Here is a 26,129-nt window from a genome sequence, read left to right as displayed (position 1 = left end):
TATGAACATTCACTAGTAGGGCCCGAGTACCTAGATTTTCTCAGGCCCATATTAATAGAATTTGTCTCGTAAACAAAGTTATAATAACTCCAATCTTAGCAGGGTTGGAGGCACTGATATACTACACCTTGCAATGAAAATTACACCAATTTAGTTACTCTACATTACCCGTGTTCACTTTTCAAGTAAAACATCAGGCACACACATCCAATCAAAAGTCCACACCAATACTTTAACCAAAGAGGTATCATACCGCTGAGCCCAAATCACAGGAATTCAATCCACAACTCAATCCCTCCATGTTACAGACAGTACGGTACTCAAAACTAATTTCTGGATAAACGTTCAACAAAAGAAACAGTGGCTCTCTGGCCTCATCTAGTGGTATAACTGAATTTCTGCGGTTGAGTTTCACAGGCATATAAAGTACACCATATACACACAAAAACAAGTATGTGGACACCCCTTCAAATGAGTTGATTTGGCTATTTCAGCCACACTCATTATTGACAGGTGTATAAAATCAAGCACACAGCCATGCAATCTCCATAGACAAACATTGGCAGTAGGATGGCCTTACTGAAGCGCTCAGTGACTTTCAATGTGGCACTGTAATAGGATGTAACCTTTCCAACAAGTCAGTTCGTCGAATTTCTGCTAAAGCTGCCCCGGTCAACTGTAAGTGCTGTTATTGTGAAGTGGAAACGTCTAGGAGCAACAACGCCTCAGCCGTGAAGTGGTAGGCCGCACAAGCTCACAGAACGGGACACACGAGTGCTGAAGCCTGTAAAAATCATCACTCCTCGGTTGCAACACTCACTACCGAGTTCCAAACAGCCTCTGGAAGCAACGTCAGCCTAATAACTGTTCGTCGGGAGCGTCATGAAATGGGTTTCAATGACCGAGCAGCCGCACACAAGCCTAAGATCGGCAAGCGTCGGCTGGAGTGGTGTAAAGCTCGCCGCCAATGGACTCTGGAGCAATGGAAACGCGTTCTCTGGAGTGATGAATCACACTTCACCATCTGGCAGTCCAACAGACAAATCTGGGTTTGGCGGATGCCAGGAGAACGATACCTGCCCCAATGCATAGTGCCAACTGTAAAGTTTGGTGGAGGACGATTAATGGTCTAGGACTGTTTTTCATGGGTCGGGCTACACCCCTTAGTTCCAGTGAAGAGAAACCTTAACGCTACAGCATACAATGACATTCTACACGATTCTGTGCTTACAACTTTGTGGCAACAGTTGGGGAAGTGCCAGATCAAATGCCAGATCAAACATATGCCAGTCACACATGCTTAGATTATAGGCAAAGTAATTGGGAACCTCCATTCCAGGGACAACACATGGCATGAGATTTTAGTGACAGTGGTCGTCTAGCAGCAGTAAAGAGATGTATTACCAATGCAGCATAAGCTGTTTATCATTATGAAATTGCATAATATGATCCTATATCTTATAATAGGATCTTCATATAACAACATGTGTTGCCACCATCACCATCTGCCAGCACACACCCCTGCGGACAATGGCAAACAAACACACAAATGCACTCAAGAGATGTCACAGCTAAACGATTCTTTAGAGATTGTTAAAATGTTGTGTGTGCAGCTGTGTGTGTGCGTGCGACCACTTTCTCCTGCACGGACACTGCAGAGAAGCTGATACAAAATGGTCTAAATGAAGCAGACCTTAGATGTCCACTGTCCACGTTTGTCTGTCACTCACCTGATGAGAGTCAAGTCTAAGTTAGTTCGCAAGCAGTCTTTCTCCAACCGGGACTTCCCTTCTGAAGTATAATCCTGCTCAGAGGTACTGCTGAGCCCCTCTCCTGTAGGGGCCAGGGTGTTCTCAGAGCATGTGGGGTCAGACACACTGGGGAGCTCTGGATGGGCCAGGGGGGCAAAACTCAGCTCAATGATATGACGCGCACTCTCACAAATTTGGCTCTGGATCTTAGGGGTGAGGGTGGGCAGGTCAAAGGTGAATATGGGCGGGCCGCTGGAGGTCAAGAGGTCAACGCTGTCCAGGCTGCTGTAGGAGGTGCCCTTGACTCGGTGAGACTCCATGATCCTTTCGAAGTGGCGGCTGAAGGAGTCCAGGCTGTCCACTGAGGTCCTGCGAGGGCTGGTCACTGAGATGGGGGACATCAGGGCTGATTGGGCATCCGATATGTGGTCCAGGGGACAACTACAGGAAGAAACCATGTAGAATGTATTAGGAACACATGAGGTATCTGATTGGCAAATATCTACTATATTTGTGTCTCTATAAATGCTTTACATACTGACTACATGGTGCGTCTGAACTGCAGTGAATATCTCACCCCATCAGCAGCAGACTGTACACCTGATTGTCCTCCTGGGTGGCATGCTGTCTCTTCTTATCCCCCTGCATCCTCACACTGGCCCAGCTCACCACCTCCTCCTCTTCCTCCTCCAGCTCGTCCTCCTCTCCGTCAGTGCGCACTATGGTACTGGCGCTGGAGGCAGAGGTGCCGAGCACACTGCGGTTACTCCCAAAGGCTGAGTCCACCTCCTCCTGCTCTCTCTCGGCCTCAGCCAATATCACCTCATCTAGGTCTGTTTCCCTATAGCATTTCAGGGGCACTGCATCTAGGTCCGTCTCAGCATAGTTGATGGCTCTGCGGATGATGCCCGTCTTGGGAGAGATGCCAACCACAGTGACCGGGGGCGGAGTCACCAAATCCACCACCTGCTGGACATCGTGATAGGATAAACTCTGACTCTCATCGTCCCATCCCCTCCAGTGACCTGTGGGCTTCAGGAGCAGGGAGGAGGTGGGCAAGGGAGACTCACTGGAGGTCCCACTCGGGGGGGCTTGAGAGGAGTCTGGGATATCAAAAGAGACAAAGAGAGCATGTAAAAGTGAGTAGGAATAATATAGAACAATTAGCCTGTTCTAAAAACCATGCAAAACTAGTTTTTTTTTTAAGTTCTAAAGATCATTAGTCATTTTCTGATTGTATTCCATTATGATTGAGTATTGAGTGGACTGACTACGGTAATAACATTCAACATTTTGGTAGCACTTAGTAAAATGACCTGTTCTAAAAACCATTCAAATGTAATAAAATGACCTGTTCTAAATGTATAGATTGTTATTACAGTGGTACTGTTTATTGACATTCACTGTTTTGGGACCTATAACAGATGGTCTGGGGTGAACTGAGTACTGTAACACAATAGGGACTGATGGAAAATGAGTGAGAGAGATGCAGAGATAAAGAAAATGTAATCAAAAGCAAGGGAACAGATTCTCTAAAGTCCAAATACTTAACAGGAAACACATTAGCTGTGTATGAGGCTGAGATGTCAAGACTCTAAAACTATCAATAAAGGTAAACAAAGAAAGTGTTTGTTTGAGAAGGAAGAGAGTCAGACTTTAATAAGGACAGAGCTGATGCCAGGCCATAAAGCCAAAGATAGCCAGAGCTAATTGGATTACAGGAGTATTGTGAAAGTAGCTGCTTGTTTACGAGAAGGGGCTGACGAACTAGGAAGTCTGAACTGGAGGAGGAAGAGTAAGACAGTGAGGCAAATCCTGTGTCCATAACCAAGTGGGAAGGTAGTAATTTCCAGTTGGATGCATTCACGTGCTTTGAACTAGTTTGAGAAATGCTGATTGGCTAATGGCCAACAAGCTGTGTCAACCATAAACTAAAAGAACAGCTTTCATGTACACTGAGTGCACAAAACATTAGGAACACCTTCCGACTATTGAGTTGCACCCCTTTTGCCCTCAGAACAGTCACAATTTGTCAGGGCATGGACTACAAGTTGTTGAAAGCGTTCCACATGGATGCTGGCCCATGTTGACTCCAATGCTTCCCATAGTTGTGTCAAGTTGGCTGGATGTCCTTTGTTTCCCACTAGTAATAACCAGTTGGAGGGATGTTCAAGTAGATTTTTCCCAGTTGGATTCACGTTTATCGTCGAAGGAATGAGCGTTACACCGAGGCCTGTACTCTGGAGCGGGATTGATTTGGAGGTGGAGGGTCCGTCATGGTCTGGGGCGGTGTGTCACAGCATCATTGGACTGAGGTTGTTGTCATTGCAGGCAATCTAAACGCTGTGCGTTACAGGGAAGACATCCTCCTCCCTCATGTGGTACCCTTCCTGCAGGCTCATCCTGACATGACCCTCCAGCATGACAATGCAACCAGCCATACTGCTCGTTCTGTGCGTGATTTCCTGCAAGACAGGAATGTCAGTGTTCTGCCATGGCCAGCGAAGAGCCCGGATCTCAATCGCATTGAAGCACGTCTGAGACCTGTTGGATCGGAGGGTGAGGGCTAGGGCCATTCCCCCCAGAAATGTCTGGGAACTTGCAGGTGCCTCGGTGGAAGAGTGGGGTAACATCTCACAGCAAGAACTGGCAAATCTGGTGCAGTCCATGAGGAGGAGATGCACTGCAGTACTTAATGCAGCTGGTGGCCACACCAGATACTGACTGTTACTTTTGACCCCCCCCCCTTCATTGTTCAGGGACAAATTATTCAATTTCTGTTAGTCACAGGTCTGTGGACCTTGTTCAGTTTATGTCTCAGTTGTTGAATCCTGTTATGTTCATACAAATATTTACACGTGTTAAGTTTGCTGAAAATAAACGCAGTTGACAGTGAGAGGATGTTTCCTTTTTTTCTGAGTTTATATGATAAATACCACCTTCCCACTTGGCTATGAACGCAGCATTAGAGCTCTTTCAGGACCACCGACCTTTAGAATCATGGCTGTCCTCCATGGGCTGTCCAAACAGGAACTCCCATTTGGCACGGGCGATCTTCTGGGAGTGCAAGGATGGACCCAGCACAGAGGCACCGCTTTCCGACTACAACACAACAGACAATGAGAATGATTGAGTAGGTGATACATAAGGTATAATGTACACTTGTAAATAGTCGCTCACACACACACACACACCTGCATCCCAGAAGCTGTCTCTTCAGTGTCATTGCTCTTCTGGCTGGACTGGCTGGATGTCTCTGGAGAGAGACAGTCCCTCTCTGGCTGAGTGCTCTCCCCCAGACTGCCTGTCACTCCACTGGAGCTTTGGGAAGACACCAGTGCCCCACTATGGTCCTGGGTCTCCCCCCTCTGCTCCCTGTTTACCCCATGTTTATACCCTTGATACCCCAACACAGCTGCTCCATCCCTCCTCTGCTGCAGCTCCTCCTTGGTCACCAGATACACTTCATCACCATCAGCAGTAGGACCCTCACTATTGGACTCCTCCCTGTCCGCAACGGACCCATTCTCCCTCCACTGCTGCATCCTGGAGCTCCAGCTCTCTGGCGGCTCCATGTCAAGTCCTATAATCAGCCCCCTGCTGCTCTCCGGGTTGTCCCTCAGACCCCCTCTGTTGAAGCGGGTGTCATATGGTCTCCTCTCCAGGCTGGGGGAGCCCCGGTCTCCCATGTACTGCGGTGGCTGGTGGCGGTGCAAGGTGGGGCTGTCTTTCGTCAGCAGCTCAGCTCTCTGCAGCCGAGGGTCTATGATAGGAGTGTGGGACGCTACCACCAGGTGCAGCGTAGCTGGCATAGCAGGGGAGGAGATTCCCTTCTGCAGTAGGAGGGGGGAGGCTTGCCCTTGTCTTTGACCTGGTCTAGACTCTCTGGAGTGGAGTCCAGCTCTAAGAGACTCCTTGTCTGTCCACCTATGGTCCTGTAAGTGTGTGTGGGTGTTAGCTTCAGGGTGGGGCTGTGCTGGAGAACCCTGGCCATGGAGGGTGGCGTAGGGTTGAGACTCCCTGGAGATGTAGCCAGACTTGGGGCTCTCTGACCTGGTGGAGTTAGCCTGGGACGGAGTGGGGGAGGGAGTCCTCCTGTCCATGAAGATAGTGGAGAGCTTTGTAGCGTCCTCCGCCAGCTTACGGGCCATGTGAGTGCTAGTGGCCAGGGAGATACTTCTTCTGTCACTCGTCTGGTTCATTCCCTCTCCCAGCTTGCTGTCATTTGACTGACCTGACTGTTTGGAGTTAACCTTGTTTGGTAAGCAGGGGCTATCGCTAGGAGTGCGGCTGCCGGTGTGGCTAGCCCTCTGGTCGCAAGAGGTTGGGGTGCTGGTAATCATGCTTGCTGGTATTTCATGCTGAATTGCAGTGGGCCTGCCTGCAGGTAATGGTGGGCGAAACTTGGAAGACAACCTTGGGCTCTCGTCCCCAAACTTGCAGGACAACCTGGGACTCTCGTCCCCAAACTTGCAGGACAACCTAGGGCTGTGGTCCCCACATTCTGAGGACAGCCTGGGACTCTCGTCCCCTTGCCACAGCCTGTGGTTCTGGACACCATGGTGGCAGCTAACACTGGAAGGGGACATGGTGTAGTTGTAGTAGGACTGCCTGGCTTGAACAGAGAGCTGGTGAGAAGCTGGGCTTCTGGGGAGGCCATTCAAACCACGGTTCCTGTCAGAGTCTATGAGGTGTGCATTGACTGGCAGCGTTTTGGCACCCCTAGGCAGAACCGGGGACCCACCCCAGGACTGGCAGCGGGGCTGCTGCTGGTAGTGCCGAGGCAGGCTGGGGCTTCTGTCTGGGCTGTAGGCCGCCAGTCTGCGCCTCAGTTCTGGGGAGCCAAATTCCTCCATGGCCCTGTAGGTGGCCTCTCTGGCTACAGTGTCCAGAGTGGCCCTGCGGAGGCAGGGGGAGCTCCTGGGGGACCTGCCCGAGGTGGGACAGGACAGTTTGGGGCTGGAGCTACCGGAGCTGTCCGACCACACAGGGTCACTGAGCCTCTTCCTAAGGTGGGCAGGCATATACCCCTCCTCCACACCTCTACTGAAAGGGTTCTCAAGTACACTTTGGCACACAGCACTGTGGGGGCTGTCCACAGACTTAATGCGGGCTTTCTCTATGTAGCTAAAGCTGACCACAGAGCACTTGCCCTCGTCCCCCACACCAGAGCCATCGTAGGACCTGCGCCCACTGGTTGGAGTCGAGGGGGACATTATTCTCCCAGAGGAGGCAGGGGATAGGGGCACCCTCCTGTGGTAGTGCTCAATGTCTGAGGAGCGGGCGAGCACCAGACTGCCATGCTGCGGCCCATTGGGTGCAGACTGGAGAGTGGAGAGCAGCTGACCAATCCCCTCGTAAGGCAGACTCTGCCCATGGTGTGTGGGGGGTCCGGAGTTGTCCGGTAGGTCCGGCTGGAAACTGACAGATTGTCTGGAGGAGGACTTGGAGGTGAGGCTAGGACTGCTGCCCCCATCTTTATGCAACACCCCTGGGGACATGGATGCTGGGCTGGGGGTGGAGGTGGAGGGGCAAGTGCAGGTACAGGTAGAGGTGGAGGTAGAGTGGCTGGCGGTGCGCTGGGACTGAGGTAGGATGTCAGGCCCTTGGAGCACTAGTGGGTGCATCCCCTCCACACCAGCTCCCAGCTCCTTCCCTTCCTCCCCCGGGACAGAACTCACCTCCACATACAGGTGCAGGATCTTGCCTGACTTAGACATGGTCCCCACACTGGCCTCAGTGGAGCCTTCGGTCTATTTTTTGTCTTTTTTTGGTCTTTGATAGTACTAGTGCTCTTATCATAAACCTCCTAACCCCGAATGAAACAAAATGGATCCATTTGGTGAGGGTTAGTAAGCTGGAGGATGATTGGCAGGCCTCTTCGCCATGCTGCAATGCTCAGCTTCTTTTCAGTCTGCCAAAGAGAAAGAAAAGAGTCAATAATATATTAGGACCATTTAGAAGAAAGACAAAAAACAAACAAACAAACTGACACAGAAGGATATCAGGGACTCTTACTGTATTCAGAATCGATGGTTGAATGTGTGTGTGTGGTGTGTATTTTTTATTTGTGTGTGTTCACCTAAGTTTTTCTCGGAGGAGCCGAATGTGTGTCATGTTATATAATAAACATCCAATCCGCTCATTTGCATAACCTAGGTGATTCGGTCATGCCATTGTCTACCAGAATCCCCGCATGACTCCATGTTCTAGGTGCTTTCCCCTGACCCCCTGGGCAGGTGACTGTAGGCAACACAGACATCAAAAATAGCTACTCCCAGTCATTTTGGGTGAGGCTCAACGTTGGTACCTCTGAACCTACTATCATGGTTACATTTACATTTACATTTAAGTCATTTAGCAGACGCTCTTATCCAGAGCGACTTACAAATTGGTGCATTCACCTTATGACATCCGGTGGAACAGCCACTTTACAATAGTGCATCTAGATCTTTTAAGGGGGGGGGGGGGGGCAGAAGGATTGCTTTATCCTAGGTATTCCTTGAAGAGGTGGGGTTTCAGGTGTCTCCGGAAGGTGGTGATTGACTCCGCTGTCCTGGCGTCGTGAGGGAGTTTGTTCCACCATTGGGGTGCCAGAGCAGCGAACAGTTTTGACTGGGCTGAGCGGGAACTGTACTTCCTCAGTGGTAGGGGGGCGAGCAGGCCAGAGGTGGATGAACGCAGTGCCCTTGTTTGGGTGTAGGGCCTGATCAGAGCCTGAAGGTACTGAGGTGCCGTTCCCCTCACAGCTCCGTAGGCAAGCACCATGGTCTTGTAGCGGATGCGAGCTTCAACTGGAAGCCAGTGGAGAGAGCGGAGGAGCGGGGTGACGTGAGAGAACTTGGGAAGGTTGAACACCAGACGGGCTGCGGCGTTCTGGATGAGTTGTAGGGGTTTAATGGCACAGGCAGGGAGCCCAGCCAACAGCGAGTTGCAGTAATCCAGACGGGAGATGACAAGTGCCTGGATTAGGACCTGCGCCGCTTCCTGTGTGAGGCAGGGTCGTACTCTGCGGATGTTGTAGAGCATGAACCTACAGGAACGGGCCACCGCCTTGATGTTGGTGGAGAACGACAGGGTGTTGTCCAGGATCACGCCAAGGTTCTTAGCGCTCTGGGAGGAGGACACAATGGAGTTGTCAACCGTGATGGCGAGATCATGGAACGGACAGTCCTTCCCCGGGAGGAAGAGCAGCTCCGTCTTGCCGAGGTTCAGCTTGAGGTGGTGATCCGTCATCCACACTGATATGTCTGCCAGACATGCAGAGATGCGATTCGCCACCTGGTCATCAGAAGGGGGAAAGGAGAAGATTAATTGTGTGTCGTCTGCATAGCAATGATAGGAGAGACCATGTGAGGTTATGACAGAGCCAAGTGACTTGGTGTATAGCGAGAATAGGAGAGGGCCTAGAACAGAGCCCTGGGGGACACCAGTGGTGAGAGCGCGTGGTGAGGAGACAGATTCTCGCCACGCCACCTGGTAGGAGCGACCTGTCAGGTAGGACGCAATCCAAGCGTGGGCCGCGCCGGAGATGCCCAACTCGGAGAGGGTGGAGAGGAGGATCTGATGGTTCACAGTATCGAAGGCAGCCGATAGGTCTAGAAGGATGAGAGCAGAGGAGAGAGAGTTAGCTTTAGCAGTGCGGAGCGCCTCCGTGATACAGAGAAGAGCAGTCTCAGTTGAGTGACTAGTCTTGAAACCTGACTGATTTGGATCAAGAAGGTCATTCTGAGAGAGATAGCAGGAGAGCTGGCCAAGGACGGCACGTTCAAGAGTTTTGGAGAGAAAAGAAAGAAGGGATACTGGTCTGTAGTTGTTGACATCGGAGGGATCGAGTGTAGGTTTTTTCAGAAGGGGTGCAACTCTCGCTCTCTTGAAGACGGAAGGGACGTAGCCAGCGGTCAAGGATGAGTTGATGAGCGAGGTGAGGTAAGGTAGAAGGTCTCCGGAAATGGTCTGGAGAAGAGAGGAGGGGATAGGGTCAAGCGGGCAGGTTGTTGGGCGGCCGGCCGTCACAAGACGCGAGATTTCATCTGGAGAGAGAGGGGAGAAAGAGGTCAAAGCACAGGGTTGGGCAGTGTGAGCAGAACCAGAACCAGAACCATGGTTAGCAGGGTCAGGTCCTGCTGTATCGGTACCAACCAGTGGAGGACAATTGTGCATAGCTCAATGCTGGAGAAAGTGCATGCAGAGTACTCACGTTCTGTAACTGACTAATCGATTAAAAACTCATCAACCACAGCCCTGTCAACACTTAACACATAGTCGAGGCTAAAAGTTGAGAACGACACAAATATTAATTTTCACAAAGTCTGCTGCCTCAGTTTGTATGATGGCAATTTGCATATACTCCAGAATGTTATAAAGAGTGATCAGATGAATTGCAATTCATTGCAAAGTCCCTCTTTGCCATGCAAATGAACTGAATCCCCCAAAAAACATTTCCACTGCATTTCAGCCCTGCCACAAAAGGACCAGCTGACATCATGTCAGTGATTCTCTCGTTAACACAGGTGAGTGTTGACGAGGACAAGGCTGGAGATTACTCGGTCATGCTGATTGAGTTCGAATAACAGACTGGAAGCTTCAAAAGGAGGGTGGTGCTTGGAATCATTGTTCTTCCTCTGTCAACCATGGTTACCTGCAAGGAAACATGTGCCGTCATCATTGCTTTGCACAAAAAGGGCTTCACAGGCAAGGATATTGCTGCCAGTAAGATTGCACCTAAATCAATCATTTATCGGATCATCAAGATCTTCAAGGAGAGCGGTTCAATTGTTGTGAAGAAGGCTTCAGGGCGCCAAAGAAAGTCCAGAAAGCGCCAGGACCGTACTGGCACCACCAGTACAGAGCTTGCTCAGGAATGGCAGCAGGCAGGGGTGAGTGCATCTGCACGCACAGTGAGGCGAAGACTTTTGGAGGATGGCCTGGTGTCAAGAAGGGCAGCAAAGAAGCCACTTCTCTCCAGGAAAAACATCAGGGACAGACTGATATTCTGCAAAAGGTACAGGGATTGGACTGCTGAGGACTGGGGTAAAGTCATTTTCTCTGACGAATCCCCTTTCCGATTGTTTGGGGCATCCGGAAAAAAGCTTGTCCGGAGAAGACAAGGCGAGCGCTACCATCAGTCCTGTGTCATGCCAACAGTAAAGCATCCTGAGACCATTCATGTGTGGGGTTGCTTCTCAGCCAAGGGAGTGGGCTCACTCACAATTTTGCCTAAGAACACAGCCATGATTAAAGAATGGTACCAACACATCCTCCGAGAGCAACTTCTCCCAACCATCCAGGAGCAGTTTGGTGACGAACAATGCCTTTTCCAGCATGATGGAGCACCTTGCCATAAGGCAAAAGTGATAACTAAGTGGCTCGGGGAACAAAACATCAATATTTTGGGTCCATGGCCAGGAAACTCCCCAGACATTAATCCCATTGAGAACGTGTGGTCAATCCTCAAGAGGCAGGTGGACAAACAAAAACCCACAAATTCTGACAAACTCCAAGCATTGATTGTGCAAGAATGGGCTGCCATCTGTCAGGATGTGGCCAAGAAGTTAATTGACAGCATGCCAGGGCGGATTGCAGAGGTCTTGAAAAAGAAGGGTCAACACTGCAAATATTGACTCTTTGCATCAACTTCATGTAATTGTCAATAAAAGCCTTTGACACTTTTGAAATGCTTGTAATTATACTTCAGTATTCCATAGTAACATCTGACAAAAATATCTAGACACTGAAGCAGCAAACTTTGTGAAAAAGTATATTTTTGGTGTCATTCTCAAAACTTTTGGCTACGACTGTACAACCATTTACATCTCACTATTCCCTGGCTAACTGTTCAAATGCAGACCTAAACAACATTTCCATATCCTTAAAAGAGAGACCAAAACAGCAATTAGATATGGTTAACACAAGGCTATCACTAGTCTCAGCAGAAGCCAGAGGTAGGCTGTTCTAGAGACACCCTGGTCTACAAAGCAAGGCGTCCTTGGCCGTCAGGCTGACTGGCATGGACTTCCAAATGTGCTTTCTATTCATGCTATTAAATAGCCATGGCGAAGCAGCTTGAGTGTCTGGGGAGGTAGGTAAGAGTAGTGTTCTGGTGTTCTCAGCTCTGTTAGGTGTTCTGTGAATAATTTGTTGTTACCAGAGAATCCTCAACTACAGAGAACAGTCTGACTCCTCTCAAAATAGTGCATCAGAAGAGTAAAACCTGAAAATGTCTTTCCAAAAATAGTAATGTATCATAGTATCATAAGCTCCTGGCTGTAAACAATTTGTAATCATACAGTACAGGTCTTGCTTGGATGGTTGGATCTGTGATGAACTCCACAAATGTGTCTGATTGCTAGTTGGAATCAGACCTGTTAGAGGTCTGTTGGATTAAATCAAAGCTATTTTCAAAGGTGAGGGATCCTTGAACTTGGAGGCTCAGAATGAACCAAAACAAGAGACAAGGCAGGCAGACAAGTTACTGTGGTTACCCAACACATTCCACCTTTTTTTATTATCAATCCAAATGTGTAGTGTCTGTCAAGTTCACACTCACACCAGCTCCTCAGTCTAGAATAGCAAGTGTGAAATTCTCTCAGTTTGAGTTCAATTACACAGAGAGGCAACAAATATGGATATTGAAATTGATATAATGTCTGGTTAAATTCGATATTGGCTCTGACAGTGTCAACCTCTCAATAGTTTATTTTTGAGAGGTCATGGGCCCACCTTTAGAGGAACTTGTTCTCTCGATGTTGTCTCCACGTTGTTTACCTTAGTCGCGGCAGGACAGTCATTACCACACAAATCATAAGTAGGAGGAGGAAGGCCCCAACCACTGCCACTGCCAGCACCCTGCTCTAATATTAGCTCTTACCGGACGCAATGTTGTCAGCCTGATCTTCACACATCACGTACAGACACTCAGAGACACCAGTAATTATAGTGTAGCGGGTAGTTACCAAGGCCAGATAATGGTCATTAATGCAAAGTAATGAATAGTTTGAAAATATTATTATGCAATTTTTTTGTCTGGAAATGTGATCACTAAAGATAAACAGTCTCACACATCTGTGTATGTACGCCTTCGAAATGCCCTTAAGGGAAATAGTGTCATGATCCAAATCATCCAAATCATCCCAGATGCTAAATAACACACACTCACACACTCACAAGCTGGATGCAGGGGCTAATCATGACTATCCGAAATCCCAGGAAAAAGCAGGGTTGTCATGACTCTCCTGGGAAAGTGCCAGGCATGAGGGCAGTGACACATACACGCCTCACACACCCATAGCTGCACAGTCACTGCAGAGACACACTAACGCACAGGGAAGGGAGGGATCCTGTCCAGTAGTTGTAAACAAACATATCATCTAACCTACCCTTGGCCTGTACTGTGTCCAACAACCTTTATAAAGAGAAGGGAAAAAATATTTTTTTAGTGATTCAACACAGCAGCCTCTGGTCTCACACTGTAGAAAATGTAATGAAATGTCAAGGTGACAGCAGATTGTAAATTACACAGAGAGATCCACATTGACGCACACACTCGTACAAACACGTACTCTGATAGGGGCGTTCTGAGAAGATGTCTGTGACAAATGCATGGCCTTTGTGATTACGAACCTGTTGAATTGACTGCAGTTAGGCTACGTGACCATCTTGCTAATCATATTCCCCAGCACCATTTACCCTCATCTTTTGGCCTGAACCTGCATCCCTGTGCAGTTTCATTTTTAACCCTGTACAGTAGGTATAATAATGTATTCACCCACCCTTGGATATTTTTCACATTTTGAACACGTTACAGAGTGAGATTGAAATAGACTTACATTTATTTTTTTGTGATTGAGCCATACAAAATACTCCATAAAGTCAGAGTGAAAAGTCCTGTGGAGAATCCTGAACATGGCAACCAAACTTAGCAGGGTCATACACTAACCTGAGGACAGGAAGAATAAACCTGTTTCACTCTCTGAACAACAGCACAGAAAGGGCTGCATTTCAGAAAAGCAGGTAGGGCCCCCACAGTGCCAAATACTAAACTACAGTATGTATCATAAGTATTCACCCCCTTGGATTTTTTTCACATGTTGTGCATTACAAAGTGGGATTGAAATAGCTTGATCTGCACAAAATACTGTATAATGTCAAAGTGAAAAGAAAATTCTATAAATGAATCTAAAAACTAAAAAAAAACTAAAATATAGTCGTGGCATAAGTATTTCGATTTGTTTAGGCAAGCCTAAATTAGTTCTGGAGTACAATTTTGCTTAACAAATGACATATAAATTACATGGACTCACTCAGTGTAAAATAATATGGGTTGACATTATTGAATGGCTACCCCTTCATCTTTCACCCATACTGTACATCTGTAAGGTCCCTCAGTCAAGCAGATTCAACAAAACATACCAGGGAGCTTTTTGAAAGCATCATAAAGAAGAGAATTGATTAGTAGATGGTAACAATAACACATCAGGCGTTTAATATATTTTTAAGTGTAGTTGCAACCCCCCCTCATGTCTCTGATCACTACTTTGTTTCCTCCAACCCTACTCACTCAATCCTATCCTCTCTTCTTTCTGCTAAGTCCTTCTCCCTCCAGTCTCCTGACTCTGTCAATTTGACCCTACTCTTCTCCCTTTCTGCATTCTTTGACTCTCACAGTCCCCTTTCCTTCCAGCTGGCCCAACCTTCCCCTCCTGCTCCGTGGCTGAGCGTCTCACTGCATGCTAACAGAACAGGGCTGCGGGCAGCTGAGTGGAAATGAGTGGAAATGGATACTTCCGGAGGACCTATCATGCTTTCGCTCCCTCCTCTCTACCTCTGTATTGGCTGCTAAAGCCACTTTAAATCTTTATTTATTTATTTTTTAATTAGTTTTACTCTACATACAAAATGTATACGTATGAACAAAATCCACTTTCTATCACTCAAAACGTCAAGCTTCTGCCTCCAACCCTGGGAAACGCCTCCACTTTCTCATCCCTCCTTAACCCTCCTCTCCCTCCCTGCGGGTGACTTTGTCAAGCACTTTCATTTTTTTGTTAAAAAGGTTGACGACATCCACTCCTCACTCACTCCGCCTACACAGCCTACTGAGTCCACTGGTCCCACTCACACAGAACTACCCTGTGACTAGGGATGTTCCTAGGGATGTCCGGCCGCCCCTCCTCAAGAAACCAACACTACAGACCGGTATCCATTCTTTGCTTTCCAAAACACTTGTGCATGCAGTCTCTGACCAACTCTCTCTCTCTCAGAACAATCTTCTTGACCCTAACCTGTCAGGCTTCAAGGCTTCAAGACCACTCTCTTCTGCGTCACAGAGGCTCTCCGCTCTGCCAAACCTGACTTGCTTTCCTCTGTTCCTCCTAGATCTATCTGCTGCCTTTTACACTGTGAACCATTAGATCCTCCTCTCCATTCTCTCAGGGTTGGGCATCTCAGGCTCTGCACACTCCTGGATTGCATCCTACCTGGCAGGTCGCTCCTACCAGGTGTTGTGGAGAGGATCTGTGTCTGCACCACGTGCTCTCACTACTAGTGTCTCACAGGGCTTGGTCCTAGGCCCTCTCCTCTTTACACAAAGTCACCCATCTCTGTCATATCCTCACATGGTTTCTCTTAAAACTGAGCTGCTCTTCCTCCCGGGGAAGGCCTGCCCGCTCCAAGACCTCTCCATCACGGGTGACAACTCCACTGTGTCCCCCTCCCAGATTGCAAAGAACCTTGGCTTGACCCTGGACAACACCCTGTCGTTCTCCGCAAACATCAAAGCAATGACTCACTCCTGCAGGTTCATGCTCTACAACATTCATTGCGTACGACCTTTCCTCACACAGGAAGAGGCGCAGGTCCTAATCCAAGCTCTTGTCATCTCCGGTCTAGACTACTGCAACTCTCTGTTGGCTGGGCTCCCTGCTTGTGCCATCAAACCCCCGCAACTTATCCAGAATGCCACAGGCCGCCTGGTTTTCAACCTTCCTAAGTTTATCCATGTCATCCCGCTTCTCCGCACACTCCACTGGCTTCCAGTCGAAGCTTGCATCATCTTCAAGACCTACGGAGCAGCAAGGGGAACTGCCCCTCCTTACTTTCAGGCTATGCTCAAAGCCTACACCCGAGCACTCCATTCCGCCACCTCTGGTTTCACGGCAGCTCCCACTCAGCCCAGTCAAAGTTCTTATCTGTCCTGGTACCCCAACGGTGGAACAAGCTTCCCCCTAAAGTCAGGACAGCGGAGTCCCTGCCCATCTTTCAAAAACATCAGAAACCTTACCTCTTTGATGCGTATCTTAAATAACGCTCACAGCGCCCTCAATTTATTTCAATCCCACTTTCTAATGCAACAAAATGTGAAAAAAATCCAAGGGGGTGAATACTTATGATACTCATTGTACAGCATTGCTGTTTGAGACCACAACCCATACAGTAGTTCACCTCAGCTATCCCTATACACTGGTCAATCATGATTAGTAAGGTTTTGTGTTAACTGCAGAACACACAGAGGGGCGATGAAGAGTCGAGTCACAAGACAAGTTGTAACACTATCTGTGAATGCCAAGGTAACTGACAACGACCTGAAATGGACACCTACTTGTGTAATAGAATGCTGGGTGACAGTTTTACAAAAGCACCAAAAGGGGGGGTTAACAACAACAACAAAAAGAGTTCAGTACAAAAAACTTCTGGTTGGCTTGCCCCAAGACGTTTTGTTGTCCTTATGCATGTAAATATGACTACTACGTAGATACAGAAATAAGCACCCTATAGATTTAGTGTATCGAATTACACAACAAGGTTAACTACCTGTTCTTGAGACAGGGGACAGGATCCGTGCTTACGTCATTGAATACAAAGTAGTCTGACAGGAGTCAGACGTGAACAAATGAAGGAAAGGTCACTCTAGGCCACTGTATAAATAGTTAAGTTAATTGGGCCCGTATGAAGTGGAATAAATCCAGGGCCCAGTTATTCAAAAGTTATCTATCTGGATTTTGCCCTGACTGAGGACATCAACCAGACTGCTGGAGACTATTACAACCACGAGACAGAACTATTATTTTATAGCTTTAAAAAAATGTTAGATCCATTTAGTTTCGTCAAATTCAAACCCCAATTATCACAGACATCAATCTCCCCTGATGACCAGATGGAGGAGAATTTGAGGGAGAGTTGATTAATAAAAAAATAAAAACACTTGCTCCTAAATCATAACACCTCAAAAATCATGTCTAGTTGTTTTGGTTTTTCACAGACTAGCAAGTAGATAATAAAAATAAAAAAACACATCTGTCAATTCTAGCCAATTAAAAAACAGTTGACATATAATAGTATTTTTAAAACAAAGAGACCAATAGACATTCATATTAATAACATCACACAGCCACATGTTGAACTGGTTGTTGAAAAAGGCACACTGGGTAGAGTACAACCTCATAATAGCACACTCAAGGATCAACATGTGTCCCCCACCCTTCTCTTCCTTCTTTCTCACACACCCTGATAAGCAGGGCAGTTTGGCAGACTTTTTCTGTACTCTACCTAATAGGATTCCACCCCCCCCCCCAATTGCTGTTCAAATCTAATACAATGTTATTTGTCACATGCTTCGTAAACAAACAGGTGTAGACTAACAGTAAGTAAGCATTTCCCTGTCAGTCTACACCGGTTGTTTACGAAGCATGTGATGAATAATTTGATTTGACTTGATTTGTTCAATCCACAGGCACACATACACTGCACACAGAGTCCCACTATAACACCAATCTCTCTTACCTCAGACTCCTCCCCATCTTGCTAACAGCATCCCCTGAGTGGCAGCAACAAAGGCTGGGACTGACTCCTTCCTCCCTCTCATCTCCCTTTCTCCTCTTCACCACCTCTAAACTCACAGTGGCTGTCCGTTTTGCCAGCTCATCCATACTGGATTTACGCCTCCCACACAACTCAGTGTGTGCTCCTCCCTCCCTCCTCTTCCTCCTCCTCTAGACTCCCTAAGTCCAATGGAGCGCTGTCTTCCACCTCCTGCCACTTTGTCCCTACCTCCAGGAACAGTTCTCAACCAATCAGATCCCTTGATCCAGTGCCGTCTTACCGGCCCAATGGCTAGTGGTATAAAGTAGTTTGTTTAGCACTAACAGATGGTCGAAGACAGTGCAGCTTATAGTTCCTGTGGAGGTAACAAGGTCAGACAGGACTGGCGCGCCAGGATAAAGAGACAGGGCTAATTTGAGTCGTAGAGTCCGGGGTAAAAGTTGTGATCCTCTGAGGAACTACAAAGATAGACAAATCCGGGGCGTCAGGTTCACACGCTCACCCTCGGACAGTCAGTGTTTTTCTATCCCTCTGATAACCCTACTAGCACTCTCTCTAGCTGTCAACACTGACTGGCTGGCTGGCTGTAGCATGGTCTCTACTCTACCTCACCAGGAGGTTCTGGACTTGGGAATTGTATGTAATACATTCTGTCAATCAAGTTTTTTGATGACAGATAAACAGCAGAGCAGAGACCATGTAAGTTATTATGCTCTCACTGCCATATGGAAGTGACAGCTTAACAAATGACACCCCACTGTATTGTGCCAGTCCTACCCCTCCCAGCCCGCCACTCCGCCTCACTCTCTATTTTCTGTGGCTTGGCTGCGATCAGAAGTGAATTTCCACACAACTTCCCCAGTCAATCTTCTCCTGGCTGGTGTCCGATCCTTCCAGACAAGAACGAGGGGAAAGGAAAGGCAGACCTCTCTGGATTGGTCTTTCCAGACAGACAGCTTAACCCAATAACGCAAAATCCAAAATCCAGACTGGGAAAACAAGCTTTACTAATGGTGATCTTTAGAGACTTAATAAGTCTTTGTGAAGCTGTAAAGTGCTGACACCAAGTGGGATTCAGAGTCACATCAGACCCGAACACAATGTCCGATTTCAAAACAATGGAGCCTATAAAACAGCTGAGACAGATGCACGTGAGACCGATTCAATTTTATGTCACAAGACTGACCCTGAAGTCAATTGTATGTAGCTATATCCTAATCTTTTGACCCATCAGCAGCTGAGCATATAAGCAGATCAATTCCATGTACAGTACGGAACAATCAACCCCTTACTTACCAAGATGTTTATCACCAACAGTCAATTGTTAAGGGCAATTCCTGCGTTATGGACATTCCATTTGCATGCAAAATTTAAAAAAAAAGACTTTAATGTCTCACAGAATTGACCACAAATGTTGAAATTAAACATTTGATGAGTGTGTCTATAGTACCCCTTCGAGGGAGTGTATACCCCAAAAAGCTGACCTCTAAATATTGGCTTGTTGGAGAAATAATGCAAATAAGATGTGTTATGGATGTTGCATGAAATGGACAAGCTTTTTGGGGAGACTGAATATATTATTATAAGTCTTAGGTCAAAACATGACTAGGCATTTCAAAGGAAAGGTTTGGCTGAACACAAAAACTATTATTTTGAAAAGATTGTCATTTCAATGATTACTTTCGATAAAAAAAACTACCGTTATGGATATTACACCCTCCGTTATGGACGTTACAGAGTCTGAAATAGACATTAACATTTTAAAGATGTCTTGGTCAAAATCTAATATAAATAGACTTGTCATTTGGAATGTTTTAAAAAATGTCAGAAAAAGGCATAGTACATTAGGATTGCATAATTACAGGTAGTCTGAATAGGATACAAGGCCAGACACCACACCCTAATAGGTCATATATACAGTACCAGTCAAAGGTTTGGACACAACTACTCATTAAAGGGTTTTTCTTTATTTTTACTATTTTCTACATTGTAGAATAATAGTGAAGACATCAAAACTATGAAATAACACACATGGAATCATGTGGTATCCAAAAACATGTTAAAAAAATAAAAAATATATTTTAGATTTTAGATTCTTCAAAGTAACCACCCTTTGCCTTGACAGCTTTGCACACGCTTTTCCTTCACTCTGCGGTCCAACTCATCTCAAACCATCTCAATTGGGTTGAGGTCGGGGGATTGTGGAGGCCAGGTCATCTGATGAAGCAACATCACTCCCCTCCAAACCAGATGGGAGGGCATATTGTTGCAGAATGCTGTGGTACCCATGCTGGTTAAGTGTGCCTTGAATTCTAAATAAATCACTGACAACGTCACCAGCAAAGCACCCCCACACCTCCTCCTCCATGCTTCACGGTGGGAACCACACATGCAGAGATCATTCGTTCACCTACTCTGCGTCTCACAAAGACACAGCAGTTGGAACCAAAAATCTCAAATTTGGACTCATCAGACCAAAGGACAGATTTCCACTGGTCTAATGTCCATCACTCATGTTTCTTGGCCCAGGCAAGTCTCTTCTTATTGGTGTCCTTTAGTAGTGGTTTCTTTGCAGAAATTCGACCATGAAGGCCTGACTCACGCAGTCTCCTCTGAATAGTTGCTGTTGAGATGTGTCTGTTACTTGAAATCTGTGAAGCATTTATTTGGACTACAATCTGAGGTGCATTTAACTCTAATGAAATTATCCTCTGAGGCAGAGGTAACTCTGGGTCTTCGTTTCCTGTGGCGGTCCTCATGAGAGCCAGTTTCAGTTTCAAGTTCTTGAAGTTTTCCAAATTGACTGACCTTCATGTCTTACAGTAATGATGGACTGTCATTTCTCTTTCCTTATTTGAGCTGTTCTTGCCATAATTTGGACTTGGTCTTTTACCAAATAGGGCTATCTTCTGTATACCCCCACTACCTTGTCACAACACAACTGATTGGCTCAAACGCATTAAGAACGAAAGAAATTCCACAAATTAACAAGTCACACCTGTTAATTTAAATGCATTCCAGATGACTACCTCATGAAGCTGGTTGAGAGAATGCCAAGAGTGTGCAAAGCTGTCATCAAGGCAAAGGGTGGATACTTTGAAGAATATAAAATACATTTTATTTGTTTAACACTTTTTTGGTTACTACATGATTCCATATGTGTTATTTCATAGTTTTGAACCCTTGAGTAGGTGTCCAAACTTTTGACTGGTACTGTATATATCAAATATAAGAGATAGACAGCAGCCCCCCCACCAACCAAATTGTGAACTAAAACTTGCATTTGAATTTTATCCCCCTACTAGCACTGCCTTTGCTAGCTACTTTGAGGAAAAATGTACTTACTATGACTGAGATATGTGGTTGTCCCACCAAGCAATCTTAAGATGAATACACTACCTGTAAGTCACTTTGGATAACTGTAAGTCACGTCTGCTAAATGACTAAAATGTAAATGTATATTGCAAATCCACTTTTCTGGACACTGGATTTATTCAGTATATTTGGGGGGGGGGGGGGGGGGGGGCTTTCATTTGAAAAATACTAAGCCTGTTCTCATCTTTCTGTCTAAAGAATAGTACTGACATATATGAGAAATGCATTTCAACATGGTTTTCCAAGAGAATATTAGCTAGAACACATTATTTTCACATCATATCAACATTTGCTAAAGTAAACATCTGAAGAATACATCTCAGAACAAGCTCAAACAATGTGGTGTACGCACAACATTTTGAAGCTAAGATATGATGCATCAATACCCATCACATCCACAACCGTTATGGATTACGGATATCATAACACTGGACAGGGATACTGATAATGAAAAGAGAGAATGCAATTATAGACCATACAAAACCTAGAAAAAGTTGATGATCCAATGTAAGGTGCATGTTTTACAAAAACTTTTCCTAAAAAACATTATGGATGTCACATTGCCTGTCCCAGTTACCTCCCTTGAATATGGTCTGTAGACACTTGAATTTGGTCTGTATTGCTTCATTAACGTCTCATCTTCATAACTAATACTGGGGGATAGCTGTGAATGGAAAAACAAGCTCTGTGACGCCTTTTAAAAAGCCATGAAATGACTGATTGAAAAGCTTTTTTTCCAGACTTGGACACATTGTCTGTAATGATCAAAATTCATGCAATTTCCTACTTAAACTTTTCAAATAAAGCCTGAACTCCAGCATATAGACCAGGGTTCTCCAACCCTGTTCCCAGAGAGCTACCCTCCTGTCAGTTCACTCCAACCCCAGTTGTAACTAACCTGATACAGTTGATCAACCAGCTAATTATTAGAATCAGGTGCGCTAGATTAGGGTTGGAGTGAAAACCTACAGGAACGGTAGCTCTCCAGGAACAGGGTTGGAGAGGGCCGATATAGACCTTAAGGATAATTATGAACGTGGTATCATTTGGAAATGACTAACTTGATTTGTGGATGCTCAGGTTGACTTTCCCACGTTATCACCCTACACGGAATTACAGTCACATCCACTGACCATGCAAAGTGAGCCGTTTCATCTGGGGACAGTTTAAAATCCCCATCATAGCTCAGATTCTAAGAAAAACATCACAGCATGTGATTGAAAACATTAACCACTGAATGCCCCTGCATTGTCTTCAGTCCAGCTATATTGCATCAGAATGTTTTATGGCCCTGAAATCCCACTTTATGCTCTGGCAGACAGATCGATGGCTCATATGCTTAACCAAGTGCCTTACACAGTCAGATCAATCTGGGCTGGAGAATGGCGCAATGCACTACCTCTGTTATTGGAGCAATCTATTCTCTGAGGAGATGCAGTGCCAAGCCAGGCTGCAGTGGGGAGCCTGCCTACTGGGCACACACTGGTTGAATCAACGTTGAAGTACTGTATAATATTCACTGGAGGAATCAGAATTATATTGTCACCTGGAGGTGGCAGACTGAAGGTATTCAAAAAATGCCCCCCAATCCCCCTCTTAGAAATGTCCTTCCCTCCATGGCTCCACCCACTGGGCACGCACTGTTTGAATCAATGTTGTTTTCACGGAATTTGTCAACATATTGTGACGTGGAATCAATGTGGAAAATTTGAAAAAGTCATCAACCAGTACTGTTTTCATATCATTTCAACCAGCACTGTAAAAAAAAAAAGAGATGTGAATCCAACATATTAATAAGTTGTCGATTACATTTTAAATCAACCAACCATCCTTCATATAAAAGAGTTCTACCTGAAGTGCATTACCCCTCATATACCAGTAGGAGTCCCTGTTCAGGCACAAATCATTGGGCTGTGGCTTCACATTTTATTTAGGTTGATGGTAGCCTAGGCAGCCGATAGCGGCCGCTAGATCAACGCTATCGTCTAGGATTGATATGCATTCACGGTAATACACTCGCAACCGGAGTGGATCGGCTTGTACATAAAGCATCATCCATTCAGGTTGCAAAGGCAAAAATATATGTACTGTCTTAATAAAACACAATTTTCCACCACCATTTTGGGATTTTCTGACAAATTAGGATGTTGAGTTCAGCCAAGGGTGTGCAACATCCTAAGTTGCCTGAAAAACTTTGCAGACTGAATGAAGGATAATTTATGTACAAGCCGGTCCACAGGGGACACGAGTGTATTACCGGGAATGCACATCAATCCTAGAAGACAGTGCAGATCTAGCGGCCACTATTGGCTGCCTAGGCTAGGCTGATATCATGACGTTGAAACAATGATGCTGATTCAAAACATACCATTTTACTATCAATAATGAAACAAGGTCAAATAAAATATATCTAATCACATCTAAAATTCAACAAAATTTCAACCACCCAATCACTGAGTGTCCAAAACATTAGGAGCACCTTCGTAATATTGAGATGGACCCCCATTTGTCCTCAGAACAGCCTCAAATCGTCAGGCTGGCTGGATGTCCTTTGGGTGGTGGACCACTCTTGATACACACGGGAAACTGTTGAGTGTGAAATACCCAGCAGCATTGCAGTTTTTGACACACTCAAACCGGTGCGCCTGGCACCTACTACCCCACTCCAAGGCATTTAAATATTTTGTCTTGCCCATTCACCCCCTGAATGACACACAGACAATCCATGTCTCAATGCTTAAAAATCCTTCTTTAACCGGTCTTCACCCCTTCATCTACACTGATTGAAATCAATTTAACAGGTGACATCAATAAGGGATCATACTGTAGCTTTCGCGTGGATTCGCCTAGCCAGCCTGTCATAGAAAGAACAGCTGTTCCTAATGTTTTATACACTCAGTACAAAACACATAGGATGAAAAAAAAAGTTCAATGCAATTTCAACATATACATAGTTCTGATGATTATGTTGAAATTAGATTGATGTAACAACCTGTTAAATCAGGTTAAGTCAATGTATAAGTTTGACCCTAATCTCAAAAACAGTACTGGTTGATTCCACATTGACAAATTATGTTTAAAACACCATTGACTCAACCAGTGTGTGCCCAGCGGGTAGGGGAGTTTCTTTATAAGAGGGGGAGTGGGGGCATTTTTTAAGGACCGCGGAAATATCATGGCCTCAGCATTAAAACTATGTCATAGGCTCCTGTGTCTGTCTGTCTGTCCGGCATGCACACTGCCCTTATCACCAGGCAGCATCTGCATAAATCATTATGGCCACACAGTGGGGGGTGGGGGGTGGAAGGAGATGTCGATGAATGAGAAGTGGACTCACTGGAGTCAGAGGAGAAAGAGGGTGGAATTGATGAGGTGAAATGTACAGTACAAGGAAGGACAGAGTGAAAGAGAAGAAAGTGTGTTTGTAAGAGAGAGAGTGAGAGAGACCCAGAAGTATTGTGCAACAGCCTTGCTGACTGAGTAGCACCTGGGACAGGGGACTGAAGTCAGTGAAGTGCAGTTTATAGAATTTGTTTATGTTTTAATTTATTTAACTAGGCAAGTCATCGGATGAAACACTGTCATCCGATAGGCTGGAGGAAATGGACTAGGCCTACTGCCTCTGAAGTTTAAAAAGGCTTGTCAGACACAGTGATTGGATACGTACTAAATAAGATACTCAAATAATCTTGTTTTTTGTGGTTTGTGGACGGCAATGATACCAGGTCGCAGTTTGGGGCAACAGTTTGACATGGCAGAATAATTGTACATGAATGTCTGTTGGACAGATCTGACACAAAGAAAGATGGCTATGTTCAGTCTTGTTGAATGGGAAATAATAATTCAGTAGGGAACAGGTGTTTGATTACCAAACATAAATCTGCATTGCCTATGGCTTGAGCAAAATAAAATAAACAGACCACTGAAAAAAGTTTTGAATGGAGTTAGGCTATGTCAGATTTTAAGATACTCTAGGTCTGCAATGGGAATACTGTCATATCAATAGTTTACAAGTGAGCTCTGCACCTTACAATCTGTCCCAAACAACTAGCATCTGCCCCATGGTCACTGTTCTGCGACAGAACTGTAAAGTGATGTTGTTGGGTGAACTAGAGCATAGAAGATGGAAATGATAGGCTTCAATACAAGAGCTATCTTAAAAAAAGAAAACAATAGGCTATTATAGCTGGAACAATTCCTGGAGAGATATTTTCATTAATTAATTAAGAGTCGCATTGCTAGCCTACAATAACAAACCACACTGCAAGCTTGTCACGGCTCATGAAGATAGTCACTTACCCCTGCCATTACATGAATGCTAATTATATAAGATGCAGCAGAATCCTGATAGAGCCGCCGAGTAGCCGTGTTTACATTCTCTGCTGGTTAACCCCTTTTTTTCTGCAATGAGTAGGTTGACGTAGTAACCTTGGTTGAAAAGCAGATTTCCATTCATAGCTAAATCGTTCTGAAACGGACAGCTCCTCTGATACACCCTCACTCCACGAAGAGCACGCCATGCGCGCCGCTTACGCACGCGCACCCTCCTAGCGCGAGCATCTCTCACAGAGCGCGTGCTATTTACGCCTCCTCGAAGCAGTGTTTACAATACAATTTGCACTGAAAACGGACTTGAAATCTATATTAGCCTATCTAACAGACGGACCATACAGCACCCAGGGCTTACTACTACTAGGCTAACTTGTGTCAAAAAGAAGAACTATTATAAGAAAATAATGGATATTAGGCTTCTATCTCTTTACCTAGCAACCTACTGTACATGCCCATTCTTTTTCAACCACCATATACTCTACATGACCAAAAGTATGTGGACACCTGCTCGTCAAACATCTTATTCCTAAATCATGGGCATTAATATGGAATCGGTCCCCCCTTTGCTGATTTAACAGCCTCCATTAATCTGGGAAGGCTTTCCACTGTTGGAACATTGCTGTGGGGACTTGCTTTCATTCAGCCAGAAGAGCATTAGTGAGGTCCCAATGATGTTGGGGGATTAGGCCTGGATGGCAGTCAGTGTTACAAGTCATCCCAAAGGTGTTCGATGGAGTTGAGGTCAGGGCTCTGTGCAGGCCAATCAAGTTCTTCCACACCGATCTCAACAAGACATTTCTGTATGGACCACACCTTGTGCACGGGGGCATTGTCATTCTGAAACAGGAAAGG

General features: G+C 45.8%; 1 protein-coding gene across 1 annotated transcript in view; it reads right to left on the bottom strand.

The window, feature by feature from the left end:
- LOC139570779 (PH and SEC7 domain-containing protein 1-like) overlaps positions 1–25,499 on the bottom strand; it is a 66,592-nt gene extending 41,093 nt beyond the window's left edge. Inside the window, exons 1-5 of the mRNA XM_071392931.1 lie at positions 25,245–25,499; positions 4,946–7,665; positions 4,742–4,853; positions 2,329–2,854; positions 1,731–2,192 (exon numbers count right to left, since the gene is read on the bottom strand). Coding sequence (XP_071249032.1) covers positions 1,731–2,192; positions 2,329–2,854; positions 4,742–4,853; positions 4,946–7,471 — 3,626 coding nt within the window. The 5' untranslated portion in view covers positions 7,472–7,665; positions 25,245–25,499. The remainder of the gene's footprint in view (positions 1–1,730; positions 2,193–2,328; positions 2,855–4,741; positions 4,854–4,945; positions 7,666–25,244) is intronic.
- Between the last annotated feature and the right edge of the window lie 630 nt (positions 25,500–26,129).

Source organism: Salvelinus alpinus, chromosome 3 (genome assembly GCF_045679555.1).
Source record: "Salvelinus alpinus chromosome 3, SLU_Salpinus.1, whole genome shotgun sequence".
Lineage (NCBI taxonomy): Eukaryota > Metazoa > Chordata > Actinopteri > Salmoniformes > Salmonidae > Salvelinus > Salvelinus alpinus.
This window is presented reverse-complemented; position numbering and strand designations above follow the sequence as displayed.